This window comes from Ctenopharyngodon idella, chromosome 12, assembly GCF_019924925.1.
Source record: "Ctenopharyngodon idella isolate HZGC_01 chromosome 12, HZGC01, whole genome shotgun sequence".
NCBI classification, from domain to species: domain Eukaryota; kingdom Metazoa; phylum Chordata; class Actinopteri; order Cypriniformes; family Xenocyprididae; genus Ctenopharyngodon; species Ctenopharyngodon idella.
The window spans coordinates 13,822,648-13,836,263 of NC_067231.1; the positions used below are offsets into that span (position 1 = coordinate 13,822,648).

Consider the following 13,616-nt stretch of genomic DNA (forward strand, 5'->3'; position numbering starts at 1 on the left):
ACATCAAGGACGAGTAAATGGCAGAATTGAATTTTCCGGTGAACTATACCTAAGTTACATGTTGAATACACAAAGATAATGGCAGAAATACTTTATTTTAATCTTGATAAAAAATTTAACATTTTCTAAGAGTGGAAATTTGCCTCCAGCTAATGCCAAGATAAAAAATATCAAACATCTCATTAGCAAATAACTGTATTTAAATGTCTAGATATCTACAATACACACCTAACTATATGCTACATCACAAGTCATTACAAAACTACAGTTGAAAAGGTATTTAAATATTCAGGAATACAATAATTCATTCACTGCTTCTTATGCAACAATTTCACAATAAATATGAATATAAAACCCCTTTGACAAGGCACAATTACCAAACCTGAGATTACAGCGCAAAATACTGTTCTTTTTTACGATATCTACTTGTTCTTCTGAACAGGCACCACATTCATGGAATTGTGTAGAAATTCATAAAGCTGCCTGCCATTGCTGCTACTACCCAATATCTCACTGAGCCTTTCTTGGCTAAATGTTATAAGATCAGCCAGACAGGAAGCGTGCTTTATAAGACTCTTGAAATTTTTTACACTGACTCCAGGCATACGAAGCAAGAAGTCGTAAGGTCCGGGATTGTACAGGTCTGCTGACTCCGTCACGGTCTCTGATTCCGCTGTAACGGCCTGAGCTGCTGTGGCGTCAGGCTCTGGGCGGCCGTTTTTGAGCTCCTGAAACAGCTCTGCTGTCACATAGGGAGAGGGGCACCAGAGCAACCTCAAGCGAGGGAAATGGAGGGTGAGGAGGGTCAGTTTGGAGGTGACATCGCTGGCAGAGATCTCTTGATGAAAGTCACTGCGGGCCACAAGGGAGAAAGGCTTTGCAGGGTCGAACTCGATAAGCAACACGGGGCGACGATAAAATCGACTCATAGAGAGGCATTGGGTGTAGAGACGCCCACTCTGCAGGGAACCAATGAGGTCACTGACACTTTTGCGCTCTACGCAGATCTCAGAAGTCAATATGTAGTCGCCAACCTCTAAGGTGACCGGTTCAATGTCGAGACCACGTTGATGCAGAAGGGAAGGGAGCTCACTGCGGAACTCTCTCATGTCAACTATGATTCGATGAGGCTCTTTAACCTCTTCACGACCCCCTAATTAAAGAAAAAATTTTTTTCAAAAAATTATTCAAGCATGAACAATAGAGATGCACAATTGTTATTCTGGCAGGTACCAATAAACTGATCACATTAATGTTATGGCCCATAACCGATAAATGGTTGAGAATTCAATTCTAGACTATTTTAGCTAAATTAAAAGGGTCATGAACTGCATTTTTTATTTCATAAATGTTTCAAATTGTCATAATTTAGAAATTAAAGGCCATTTTCTACTCCGTTTTTAGCCCTCTGATTTGAACGCTCTGTTGGAAGGGGCGTGTCTGCGGTGAGACTTCAATGTAAACTCCCACTGCTATGATTGGCTAACATCTTTTCATAGGAAATAAGTATTATATGTGAAACTACTTTGACAACTTTTACTATGTTTTTACTATTACAGCTGTTGAGATTAACTAATTGTTAAGTGTTGATTATAGCATTATATTTAGATCTACTCCCGTCGCATGAAAGCTTGCACGATTAACACTGCAGATGACAGACATGTCTGTTTAGCGCATGAATGCAGTGATCTCGTAATTGCAACTCGATTTCTGCACTCTCATAAATGCTTTCATCATAACTAACAGTGCAAGCACGATGTAAGTAAGACATTCAATGTGCAGTGTAGACAGTGTCAGTGATTATCATGGGAGTTTTGACGAGAGTCCAGAACTCAGTCAGTGATAAACTTGCACTGTGTGATTGACAGCTCCAGCGATTATCAAGGGAGGGTTCTTTGATCGCTGTATATAATTTAATAACAATTTAAATAACAGATTATTTTCATGCTACTAAGAGAAACAATGTGAAGTTGACTGTTTAGTCACTGGCTTGATTTACTGACGCATAAACAGCAATAAACGAGACAAAGAACATCTGACCGTACATGAATCATTACATATCAGAAATCACGGATCACAGATCAGGCATTAGAATGAACACAGTTACTTATATCTTACAGTAAAAGTTTGTTTGCAAAGCCTGTACCAAAATTGTTTTACCAAAGAATCTACAGCGAAATGAACCAAACAAACAATGCTCTACTGAGACATTATTTTTAGTTTAGCGATCCTATATCTGTCTTCACTCCTTCTCATCTTACTAATGCACCGGTGGGTGGGGCTAAAGTAGCAATGGTGTAGAAGTAGGCATTGATCTGATTCTGCAGAGGTGGTCTTTCGTCACACTATTATGTCATAACGTGACAAAATCCGAAACAAGTTGTTTACAGAGCTTGGTTTCAATAAAAGTGTTTTTTGGACTAACAAGGAAGTTTTGAGTTCTGAAACTTAAAGGATGTTTTAATAGACCTCCTACATGTCAAAAGATCAAGGAAAATTTGATTTCTCACTTCATGACCCCTTTAAATTCTAAAAAAATAAAATAAAAATGTAATTCTACAAATAAATTTGGACATCACAACATTACGTATAGTATACCCTCTACTATTGGCTGAAACCCAATATGGCACAGATATACTATTTATTTAGACAGATAACTATTTTCTATCAGCACATCAGACATTTTGAACTAACAAAAACGTATTGCGTTAATATTTCAGGTGGAATGGTGAAGGTTTACCTGCTTTGCGAGTGTTGGTGGCGGCACTGGCGGGTTCCTGACTGCGGACAAGATCTAGATTGGTGTCCTCTCTACCTTCTCTCTCTTCTGGCACAACCATACTGGCTTTTTCCCTATTTTAAAGAGAGAGAAAAAAAACACCTTTTAAAATGAGTGATGTCACAAAAAATATGAATGGCATTGAACTCAATTTCTCAGAAAACAGGATATATTCTGCTAACCTTATGAGGTGCTCAAATGCTTGTTTCTCTTTGCTCAAAACTGTAAGATACCTCTGTTCTTCTGTCGAACCTCCATATATAAGAAAATACACACTAATAGAGGAAAAAAGAATTCAAGTTAAATATTTATTTATATAAATAGTACATATTGTTATTTTATATGTACTTAAATCAGTTAAATTATTAATATTTATAAATATATATATATATATATATATATATATATATATATACATACACAATACCGTTCAAAAGTTTGTATACTGTTATTCATGTTTTTCCTTTAAGGATGCATTAAATTGATCAAAAGTGACAGTAAAAACAGTTATAATGTTACAAAAGATTTCTGTTTTAAATAAATGCTGTTCTTTTGAACATTCTATTCATCAAAATCCTGAAACTGAAATCACAGTTTCCACAAAAATAGTAAGCTGCACAGCTGTTTTCAACATTGATAACAATAAGAAATGTTTCTGGAGCATAAAACAATATATTAGAATGACTTCTGAATGACTTTCACTTAAAGGATTAGTCCAGACGAGGAATAAGGGTCTTATCTTGCGAAACGATCGGTCATTTTCTAAAAAAAAAAAAAAAAAAAAAAAAATCAAAATGTATATGCTTTATAAGCACAAATGATCGCATCACGAATGCTTCCACCAGAACGCGATTCCGTATTCTTAAAAAAACTTACGCTGAATGTCCTACGCTTTCCTTATTCAACTTACGGAACGAACGCGGCGACAGTTCCGTTTTTCCCGTAAGTTGAATAGGGAAGGCGTGGGACATTTAGCGTAAGCTTTTTGAAGAATGCGGAATCGCGTTTTGGTGGAAGCACTTGTGATGCGATCATTTGTGCCTATAAAGCATATACATTTTGACTTTTTTTTTTTTTAGAAAATGACTGATCGTTTCGCTAGATAAGACCCTTATTCCTCGTCTGGTATCGTTTAAAGCCCTTTGAAGCTGCACTGAAACTGTAATTTTGACCTTCAACCGTTTGGAGGCCATTGTAGTCCACTATAAGATTAATCCTGGAATGTTTTCATTAAAAACCTTAATTTCTTTTCAACTGAAGAAAGAAGGACATGGACATCTTAAATGACATGGGGGTGAGTAAATTATCAGGACATTTTTATTTGAAAGTGAACTATTCCTTTAAGACTAACGTTATAGTAACGGCTGCTGAAAATTCAGCTTTGCCATAACAGGATTAAATTACATTTTAAAATATATTTAAATAGACAATTTTAAATTGTAATAATATTTCACATTATTACTGTTTTTACTGTATTTTAATCAAATAAATGCAGCCTTGATGAGCAGCCTTTCAAAAACATTAAAAAAATCTAACCAAGCCTAAACTTTTGAACAGTAGGTTGAGTACTGCTGAGTGTTTCTTAGAATATACATTTTCTCCATGCCAATATACACACCGGAGAGGTTTTCCTGGCCTGCTAGCTTTATAAATCTCCAGTTGCCGCACAAAACTGAGTTCAGCATCATACAAAACAACAAACATGGGGTCAACCTCATGCAACACCCGCGTCAAACTGTAGGGGTCGGTGCAACCCTTCAGTGGGTGAATGACAGTCAGTGGCTCTTTAAGAATTCCATAGTAGTCATCCGAAGAGAGATCGAGAAGAATCTCTTCTTCTTCCTCTTCCTCCTCCACCTCTTCAGCCAGTCCTCCTTCATCTTCACTGTTCCCAATCAGGTCCTTTTTAGCTCTATCTTCCTGCCCCTCCATTTGAGAGTCTCTCGATGGTCTCTCGATCTTTGTTGGTCTCTTTGATTTGGCTTTGGGTCTTTTTGACTGCCCATTCTTCCCTTTGCTCTTAGCGCTGTCCTTCTTGGGCCAGCCTTTGTCAAGCTTCAGTAGATCAGGCTGAGGATCTTCTTTCCCAATGGTGCGTGAATAAAGGCGATTCAGTAGGTGTTCTGCTCCTTTTTGGATATATTCCTTCAGCTGAGCACATGTTCTGTCATCACTGGCACATATCAACACACGGCCTGATGTACAGAGAACAAATTTAACTTGGGTTCTGTTTACACCATGGTTCTGTATTAAGATTCGTTTTGGTCGATCGGATCACAAGTAGATGAGGGAGACACATTCCTGTTTACACCTGAACACGGTGAGACCAAACTTGGGTCTTCAGCCAACAAAATTTAAATATAATCTGGCTAGTGCGCTTTCCATAATGTTTACGCATTTCCTAGTCTCCTACGCAGATGACGCAGTGCAGAGCTTCCGTGTTCTACGTCAGAACGCCAGCTCAGTATTGGCCGACGCTGTTCACATTAGCAGCACAACAGATGCGTTTGATGCTGACTCAGGAACCGGCCAATAACGAGTCGGCGTTCTGATGTAGAACTTGGAAGCTCTGCACTGCATTCACTGCGTCAACTGCATAGGAGACTGACAGGGAAGAGGACAAATTGTTGAATAAAGTTGTTATTTTTGTTTTGGCGCAAAAAAAGTATTCTCATCGCTTCATAACATTAAGGTTTAAACCACTGTAGTCACGTTGACTATTTTAACGCTGTCTTTAGTACTTCTCTGGAACTTGATTGTGGTAACTTCATTGCTTTCTATGGGAGATAAAAAACCTCTCAGATTTCATCAAAAATATCTTAATTTGTGTTCGAAGATGAAAGAAGGTCTTACGGGTGTGGAACGACACAAGGGTGAGCACTTAATGACAGAAATTTCATTTTTGGGTGAACTAACCCTTTAAAACCAGTTGTAAACAGGGCCTTGATGCTTTGCATACGAATGTAAGTCATGAAACAATTTACTGTTAAATAACTTTACCTGGTTCACGCTCAGAGCTGCTGTTTTCTTTCTCAATCTCCTGTAGCACCTCTGTTAGTGCTTCCCACTTTGGATTTTTCTCAAGCACAAGCTCTCTTTTTGGAGGGGCTGGTTTTATACACAAATAGAAAAGAAGATACAAGTTTGTATATGATTAAAAATGGAAATAAGTATGTAAACACATTATACATCAAAAATATTGTACTTAGAGCACTTTGTTTCTGGTCAGTCTCTCCAACTTTCAGTTTCTTCTTTGACTCCTGAATGCAATACACACGGCTGCGAGCATTTATAAACATTGATGTGCTTGAGTCCAGGAATAACCAACCTGATTCAGAATGGAACAAAAAGAATCAGGTGACTCTACTGACTATGATTTGCTCCATCTCTGAAGAGTTACAAATAGAGCAACAGATCAGCTGACTGTACCTGAATTACTACCAAAGCTTTTCTGGCTGGTTCTCAAAGACTCCAGCAGATTGAGGAAGGTGACACAGTCATACTGAGTGAGGTAGAGAAGAAGAGTTCTTAAAATCTTCAGGTCCTGAACGAGAGACTTGGTCCTGGACCCCAGCTGATGCCACAGTGGGTCAAGGTAATGACGAATTGTCTACATATGGAAAAACATGATCAGCAACTCACAATTTACAGCAACTCACATCAGTTTATATATATATGTGTGTGTGTGTGTGTTTTAAATAATTGCCTATATATTTGCTCAGCTGTATTGTTTTCAAATTAATATAAAAACAAATAAAATAATTTATTTATAACATTAAATAATTAATACGACGTACATATAGCCATTATTAATAAGCATGGTCAAAGTAAAATGAAACAAATTAAATTGTAAAATATAAAATATTATAAATATTTTGTAGTTATAATAACTATTATTAATTTTATTATAGTTTATTTTAGTGGTATTGTGATTTTTTATTTTTATTTTTTTGTTATACAGTATTATCAACAGCTCTATGAATTTTTCACTTTCTCTGGAAGTGCTCAGGGTTTTATTATAAAAATAAATAAAATAATTTATTTTATATTATTATAATTTATAATATTTATTTCTAACTATTATTAATATCCAAAGTCATAATTTAAGATCTAAAACCTAAGGTAGAGTCAAAAATGTAAAAATAAAACAAAAAATTTAAATAGTGAATATGAGGATTTTTTTTACTTTCTCAAAGGAAGTGCCCAGGCTGTTCTCCAGAGAGAGGTCCTCTGCTTCCAGGGTGGGATTGTAGCGCTTCAGCTCTTTCAGGCAGGCATTCATAATGTCCAAAATAGAGCTCTGAATGGCTCTCATCGCTGGAGTCAAAGACACATGCAGCTCCACCACATCCGGCTTGTGTCTGTCCAGTGTTGTGTTTACTGATGCTTGGAATCTAGCAGATAAAATCATGTTACAAATACACAATAAGATTTATAAAACATTCACCTCCAAAAATCATAAACACCCAAAGAGTATCATCTATGAAAAACAAAAAATAAAGCCATCATACCTTGGCCAAAGAAAAAGCTTCTTCACAAACAGGTTTCTCATGACACGCTCGACTTTACAGAAGCCAGAAGAGAAGGATGTGGCCTTGTCCGTAAAGGCCTTGATGAACCCAGTCTTGTTTTTCTGCCTATAAAGTCTTAGAATAAAAGCCTCCTGACAAGACTCAATGATCTTATGGGCACGATACACCAAGATTCCTGAGTAAATACACAATAATACTATTCGGTCCAGCAACACATTATTGAAAAACTTCTTTATAGTTCAATTGTAATGGAAACAGCTTCATTTTCCCAACAACCTTCCTCTTACCTGTTATGAGGTGAGCAGGAATTCTGTCCGTAAGGAAATCCACAACTAGGATGCGGCTGGTCACAAAGAGAACTCCTCCTTTAGTGTATACATTATATCTGTCAGCGCTCTGCACATCACTGGTCACAGTCTGGGGAAGATGGCTCACCCCTTCAGCACGGAGCTGCTCTGTAAAATACTCCTTCAACAGGCATACACATTAATGCACACTTCATCTGAACTTTAATCATAATTATTGAATCACTTTAACCCTATACTGTATCATATTTATGTAGACGATGTACCTTTCTCATTCAATACAACCATTTTTTAACACCTTTTAGCTTCTTTGCAGTTCACTTATGAAGATATAGAACTGCATTCATTAAAATTAAAAGAATTAGCTAAATGTAAAACATGTACACTACCGGTCAAAAGTTTGGAAACATTACTATTTTTAATGTTTTTGAACAGTCTCTTATGCTCATCAAGGCTGCAGTTATTTAATCAAAAATACAGAAAAAAAACAGTAATATTGTGAAATATTATTGCAATTTAAAATAATGGTTTTCTATTTTAATATACTTTAAAATATAATTTATTTCTGTGATGCAAAGCTGAAATGTCAACATCATTACTCCAGTCTTAAGTGTCACATGATCCTTCAGAAATCATTGTAATATGCTGATTTATTATCAATGTTGGAAACAGTTGTGCTGCTTAATATTATTTTATAACCTGTGATACAATTTTTAAGGATTCTTTGATGAATAAAAAGTATAAAAATATCAGCATTTATTTAAAATAGAAATATTTTGTAACAATATACACTACCGTTTAAAAGTTTGGGGTCAGTAATTTTTTTCCTTTCTTTTTTTTTTGAAAGAAATTAATACTTTTGTTCAGCATGGATGTGTTAAAGTAAAGATTTATATTGTTAGAAAAGATTTATATTTTGAATAAATGCTGTTCTTTTTAACCTTTTATTCATCAATGAATCCTGAAAAAAGTATCACAGGTTCCAAATAAATATTAAGCAACACAACTGTTTTCAACATTGATAATAACTGAGTATCAAATCAGCATATTAGAATAATTTCTGAAGGATCATGTGAGTAATGAAAATTCAGCTTTGCATCACAGAAATAAATTATATTTTAAAGTATATTAAAATAGAAAACCATTTTAAATTGTAATAATATTTTTTCTGTATTTTTGATCAAATAACTGCAGGCTTGATAAGCATAAGAGACTTCATTCAAAAACATTAAAAATAGTAATGTTTCCAAACTTTTGACCGCTAGTGTAAGACATATCACACTGCTGTCACGTCTTGATTTGCCATGTCAACGAACCCTATCCTCCCTCTGTAGATCAATTGTAGTATAACAGGATAAATCCGCCTGTCTCACCTGTTCAGGAGTGGTTGTGTTTAATAAGAGCACCAGACTGCCCTCCTCTGAATACACCCTCATGAAGTGTAAGAGAATGCGGTCGATCCCGAGCCCCTCAGCTGCGATCAGCAGTCCGTCTGTGCTGAACACACTCAGAAACATCTCCGTCTCATACTCCAGCAGCGCACTCGCCATCTTTATGAGCGACTGATTAAAACAATTATCTAGATTTCAAGTACGAAAATACTGATTCATTGTGTCTGGTTTGCTGGATGACACGAATATATACTCCTAAGAGTTCATCTAACGTAACTGCATTTTATCTAGACGAGCCGAGGAATAAACCTACTATTTACTGTTTATATTTTGCCGATAGTGCACACAAAAAGAGCTGGGCAAAACGTATTTCGTTTATATTATTTCATATTATTTCATATTACACAAGTTTAACTCGTCCTCTTTACTGTTTTAAAAAGGCGTATTGTTGAGTCACGTGACTTCGCGGTGTTTAGAATGTTAATTTGTATTAGCGCCACCTCCTGCACAGGAGGTAAAAACACAAAAACCCAAGAATGATTTTTAAATGTTTAATCTGGATCAGAATGATCTAGATTTGGAAGTCCCATGTTTTGCGATCCAGGATCAGGTGATCCATCTAACTTTTGTGCCTGTTTTTCAAAGCAAAATAGAATTGCATTCTAACCCACCCTGATCCAGACACTTTTTCAGATTACCACTGCTCCAAATAGGGTTACATTTCACAATGTAGGCTGCTAGCTATGTACAGGTATAAGAGTCAATGTGGGGTCACTTTAAGTGTAGTAAGTATTTGAAGAGAAAGAAAACATAAACAATCATCCCTTTCCATTTTCAATTTCCTTTAAACAATCAGACCCCTACAGAGGCAATAAAGGGACACACAAAAAAGGAAATGGGAGAAAAATGATAAGGCTTTTGTATTCTCTCACAAAAATTGTGCGTTCCCCTCAAGAAATGAACTCAAGTTTTGAGAGTGAAGTGTCTTGGGGGAAAACATTTGCAAGAAAAGGCAGAAGCATTAAAATTAATTTTTCTTCCCATCTCATATTTTTCTCCCATCACCTTTCCCCTTTAGAGTTTCTGTAGCCCTTTATGTGACCCACAACAAAAACAAACAAATATACCTTCAATAAGGGATGCAATTGAGGCTACATTCGACTGGTTCATCTCTGATGATTGTGCCAAAAGATTGGATTTTGTGATCTAATCTGATTTCAGAATCCTTTTTTCTTTTAAAAAAACCATTTTCAAGATTTGATATAATCTGATAGCCGAAATTCGATCAGATTATTTTTTGAACAACTCCTGTCATTAAAAATTAAAAGCAAGTTAATATTCCATGTTTTAGAAATTGCATTGAACTTTTTTTTTTCTATGGAGGCTGAACTTTATAGAAAGTGTACTCCTATAAACGGTAAACACTTGTGTATGAAGAGAGATACTTCATTTGCTTATGGCTTCCTGCTTGGATTTTTTTTTAAATTCCTAAAGTACCGTGATGTATGGAAGCCTATTATTGCCACATAAGAAAAAAAAAACATGCTTTGCTAAAACATTATTATAACCAAAAAAAAGTCATAATTGTGAGATAAATAGAAGAAATTATGAGAAAAAAAAACTCATATTTATATATAGTAAGTCATAATAATTATGTGCAAAAAAATTTAATTACATGAAAAGAAAGAGAAATTAACAGATAAAGTCACATTGTGAGATAATCGGCCACCTTATGACATAAATTATGAGAAATAAAGTCATAATTATGAGATAAAAGTAGAAATTCTGAGACAAAAAGTCATAATTCTGCATAAAAGTTATAATCAAGTTATATCATAACATGTTTTTATCATAATTATGCTTTTTATGTCATACTTATGATCTACCATGATGATTTTTTTTTCTTATGTCATATATTTATTTTAAATATCCTCCATTCATTCCACCAATTCTCCGGATTTGTTTATAGTAGGCATTTATTGTACAGTCAAACCAAAATTTATTCAGACACCTTGAACATTTCATTCATTAATACAGTTAATTCACTATAGTTTAAAAAAAAAAATGGTAATAAAATATGACAAGATCTCAGTTTAACTTGTGTCAGAAAAAAAATAATCTTAATTATGTCAGATAACACTTAAGCAAAACATGGTCAGGTCAAAGTGTCTCAATAATTTTTGGTTCCAAATTTTTTATCAATTTTACTGGTAGTTCACTGTATGAGGAATTTTTGGATATAATATGTCACAGTTTACTTTATTTTGCTATCCTTACTTACATAAATGAACTATAGGCCCGGTTTCACAGGATTAGGTCTTAGTTCAATTAGGGTATTTACTGTAAGTAGCTTTTATAAACATACCCCAGAAAAAAACTTTACTGATGTGCATCTTGAGACAAAACAATGGTACTGGCATATTTTAAGATATGGAGTTTCTTTCAGTTGAAACAGCTCAAACATGCATTTTAGACTTGGACTAGCTTAAGCCTTGTCTGTGAACCTGGGGGTTAGTGTCCTGCACTCACTAAAAATATATCAAAAATATCAAAAATGTCTGAATAATTTTTGGTTTGACTGTATGCCTCAGTACAGGTAGTACACCACCAGACCATGTCTCATGTATGTCAAAAATCTGTAAAACTCTATTCTATTCCTCTGCAAATATTTGAGAAGGCTGCAGAAATCAGGATGAATCGCTATGAGTGGGTGCATTGCTACTTAATGGCCTTGAGAGAGCAGTAGAGCACTTCTGTGTAGAGTGCTGCTGAAAGAGTGTTTATCACAATTTAAGTGGGGCATGCATAAAAATAAATAGGAAATGGGTCTAAAGAGCTATTATGAAGAATATAACATGTACAAGGATGTTTTCATAGATAATCTTTTTTTTTCTGCATTCTGAGAAAATAGAGAGAAAAACATTTTCACATTGCTATCAAGTATCAACATAATTACACAAAAACATTCTGTAGCAAATATACAAAATCTATGCAAACAGATGAATTAGTTAGAAATTCTCCATATCTACCAGCTCCTGTTGGATTCCATGCCTCCCTGGACACTTTTAGGAACATGAAATATATAACTGCTATACATGCCAGACTCTATACAGTATTTATCCATGTAAATGTAAAGGTGTGAAATTTAGCTTTCTATATTGACACCTTGTCAAGATAGAGTGAAATAACAGTGGATTCCAGGTCTGAATCTCTCAAGGTTATGTTCAGTAATCTTAAGTGCATTCTTCTGTCAGTTTGACACTTTCATTATTTATTTCGCATATTTGCTGTTTGCTAAAGATGAATAGAAAGGGAAAAGCATGTACAGAATGTATCTCAGGAAGCCCTTAATTCATCAAGTGCTCTGGTTTCTTGTTTGAAATTAAGGACAAGTAACCTCAAATAACATGAAAGAGCATCACTTGTCCATTCTTTGCATCTGGGTGTTCTGAGTGGCAGAAAGCAAAAAAAAAAAAAAAAAAAAAACCTGCTCTTCAGAGACCTTGTTTTGTTTTTTGAGGTCACTGACTAAGCACTTGAGGAGAGAAAGCCCTAATGGTGGAAGTGTAAGTAAGGCAGGATGAACCTTTTATTCCGCCTGGTTCAAAGTTTAAAATGAGGCATTCTGAAAACATCACCATGTCAGAAAGATGAGGCGGAGGGGAGAGCAAGAGGAGAGCAAACAAACAGTCCCAATCGGTAGTGGAGGATTGCAGTGACTGGGCATGTCAAGAAGCATATGAGATTAATGGAGGCAGGAAAAGACGCCGGCTCAGAGAGCAGCTGGATTTTGGCATTCTTTTCAAAGGGTGACAGGAGGTGCGCTGCTTAAACAGAGTTATGTCAATGACTCATTAAAAACAAGTCCAAATGTTCAACTCACTGTAAACAGGGTTCCATGCTCTGCTGCTTTAACCCTGTGAAGCTTGACATGTAAATAAGTCAGAAAAAATCTTGGAATGAAACAATTTATTGAACCTTATAGTATCATATTTGATACATCAGGTTTTAATGACTCATACAGACGGTTTCAACGGCAACAACATAAACAAACGTTTTGTGGCCCAAACTTAACTTCCGGTAGACTTCCAAAGAATCAATAACAACAGAGTCCCTCTAGAGTAGATTATTTCTGATAACAAGCAAAATAAATAACTAGTAAATTGCATTAGCTAGCAAGTTAAAACTATGTCTAGCCAGCATTATTTTGGGTTACCAGTAGAAGAAAAGAACCGTTACTTGGCCAAACATAAATGCGACAAAGTTACTACCAGACCCATTAAACAAGCACAAACCGGAAGTTTACTTCGGGCCAGGCGCTTAACCGTGGCAACGCGCGTGCGTCCGATGAAACCATCTATACTCATTGCGCGACTCGCCAAGCTTTAATTTGTGGCTCGCATGGCAGAAGATAATACTGTGATATTACCTATAACGTGAAAATGAGCGGGGCAGCCAGAGATTTGCCCCAATAGCTCTCTATGAGAGCGCGTTGCAGTTCCATTTTTCACCACAGATTTACGTTGGAAATTTGTGGGGCGCTGTAGAGCTAGGGAGGGCTCCACACATCCTCCGAGAGACCGGCTAGCCCACGAATACATACCTGCCG

The 13,616-nt window shown here is 35.8% G+C and overlaps 1 protein-coding gene across 2 annotated transcripts; it reads right to left on the reverse strand.

The window, feature by feature from the left end:
- Positions 1-76: 76 nt before the first annotated feature.
- Positions 77-9,482, reverse strand: ercc4 (excision repair cross-complementation group 4). Of its 2 annotated transcripts, none has more exons than XM_051915730.1 (11): positions 8,990-9,482; positions 7,599-7,779; positions 7,291-7,486; positions 6,966-7,173; positions 6,209-6,389; positions 5,994-6,107; positions 5,780-5,887; positions 4,398-4,974; positions 2,962-3,054; positions 2,741-2,853; positions 77-1,153 (listed from the first exon to the last, which is right to left on the reverse strand). In XM_051915730.1, exons 1-11 carry the CDS (start codon positions 9,164-9,166, stop codon positions 423-425), a joined length of 2,679 nt encoding a protein of 892 aa, XP_051771690.1. In that variant the 5' UTR covers positions 9,167-9,482; the 3' UTR covers positions 77-422. The 2 variants fall into 2 exon arrangements, with proteins under 2 accessions (XP_051771690.1, XP_051771689.1); XM_051915729.1 differs by having other exon boundaries at positions 5,985-6,107.
- Positions 9,483-13,616: the final 4,134 nt, after the last annotated feature.

Coding starts and splice junctions, on each gene's coding strand:
- ercc4 (XM_051915729.1), bottom strand. CDS start 9,166: ATGGCGAGTGCGCTGCTGGAGTATGAGACGGAGATGTTTCTGAGTGTG. Junction 7,487..7,598: donor TCCTGCTCACCTCATAACAG/GTAAGAGGAAGG, acceptor GTATTTACTCAG/GAATCTTGGTGTATCGTGCC. Junction 4,975..5,779: donor CAGCTCTGAGCGTGAACCAG/GTAAAGTTATTT, acceptor TCTGTACATCAG/GCCGTGTGTTGATATGTGCC.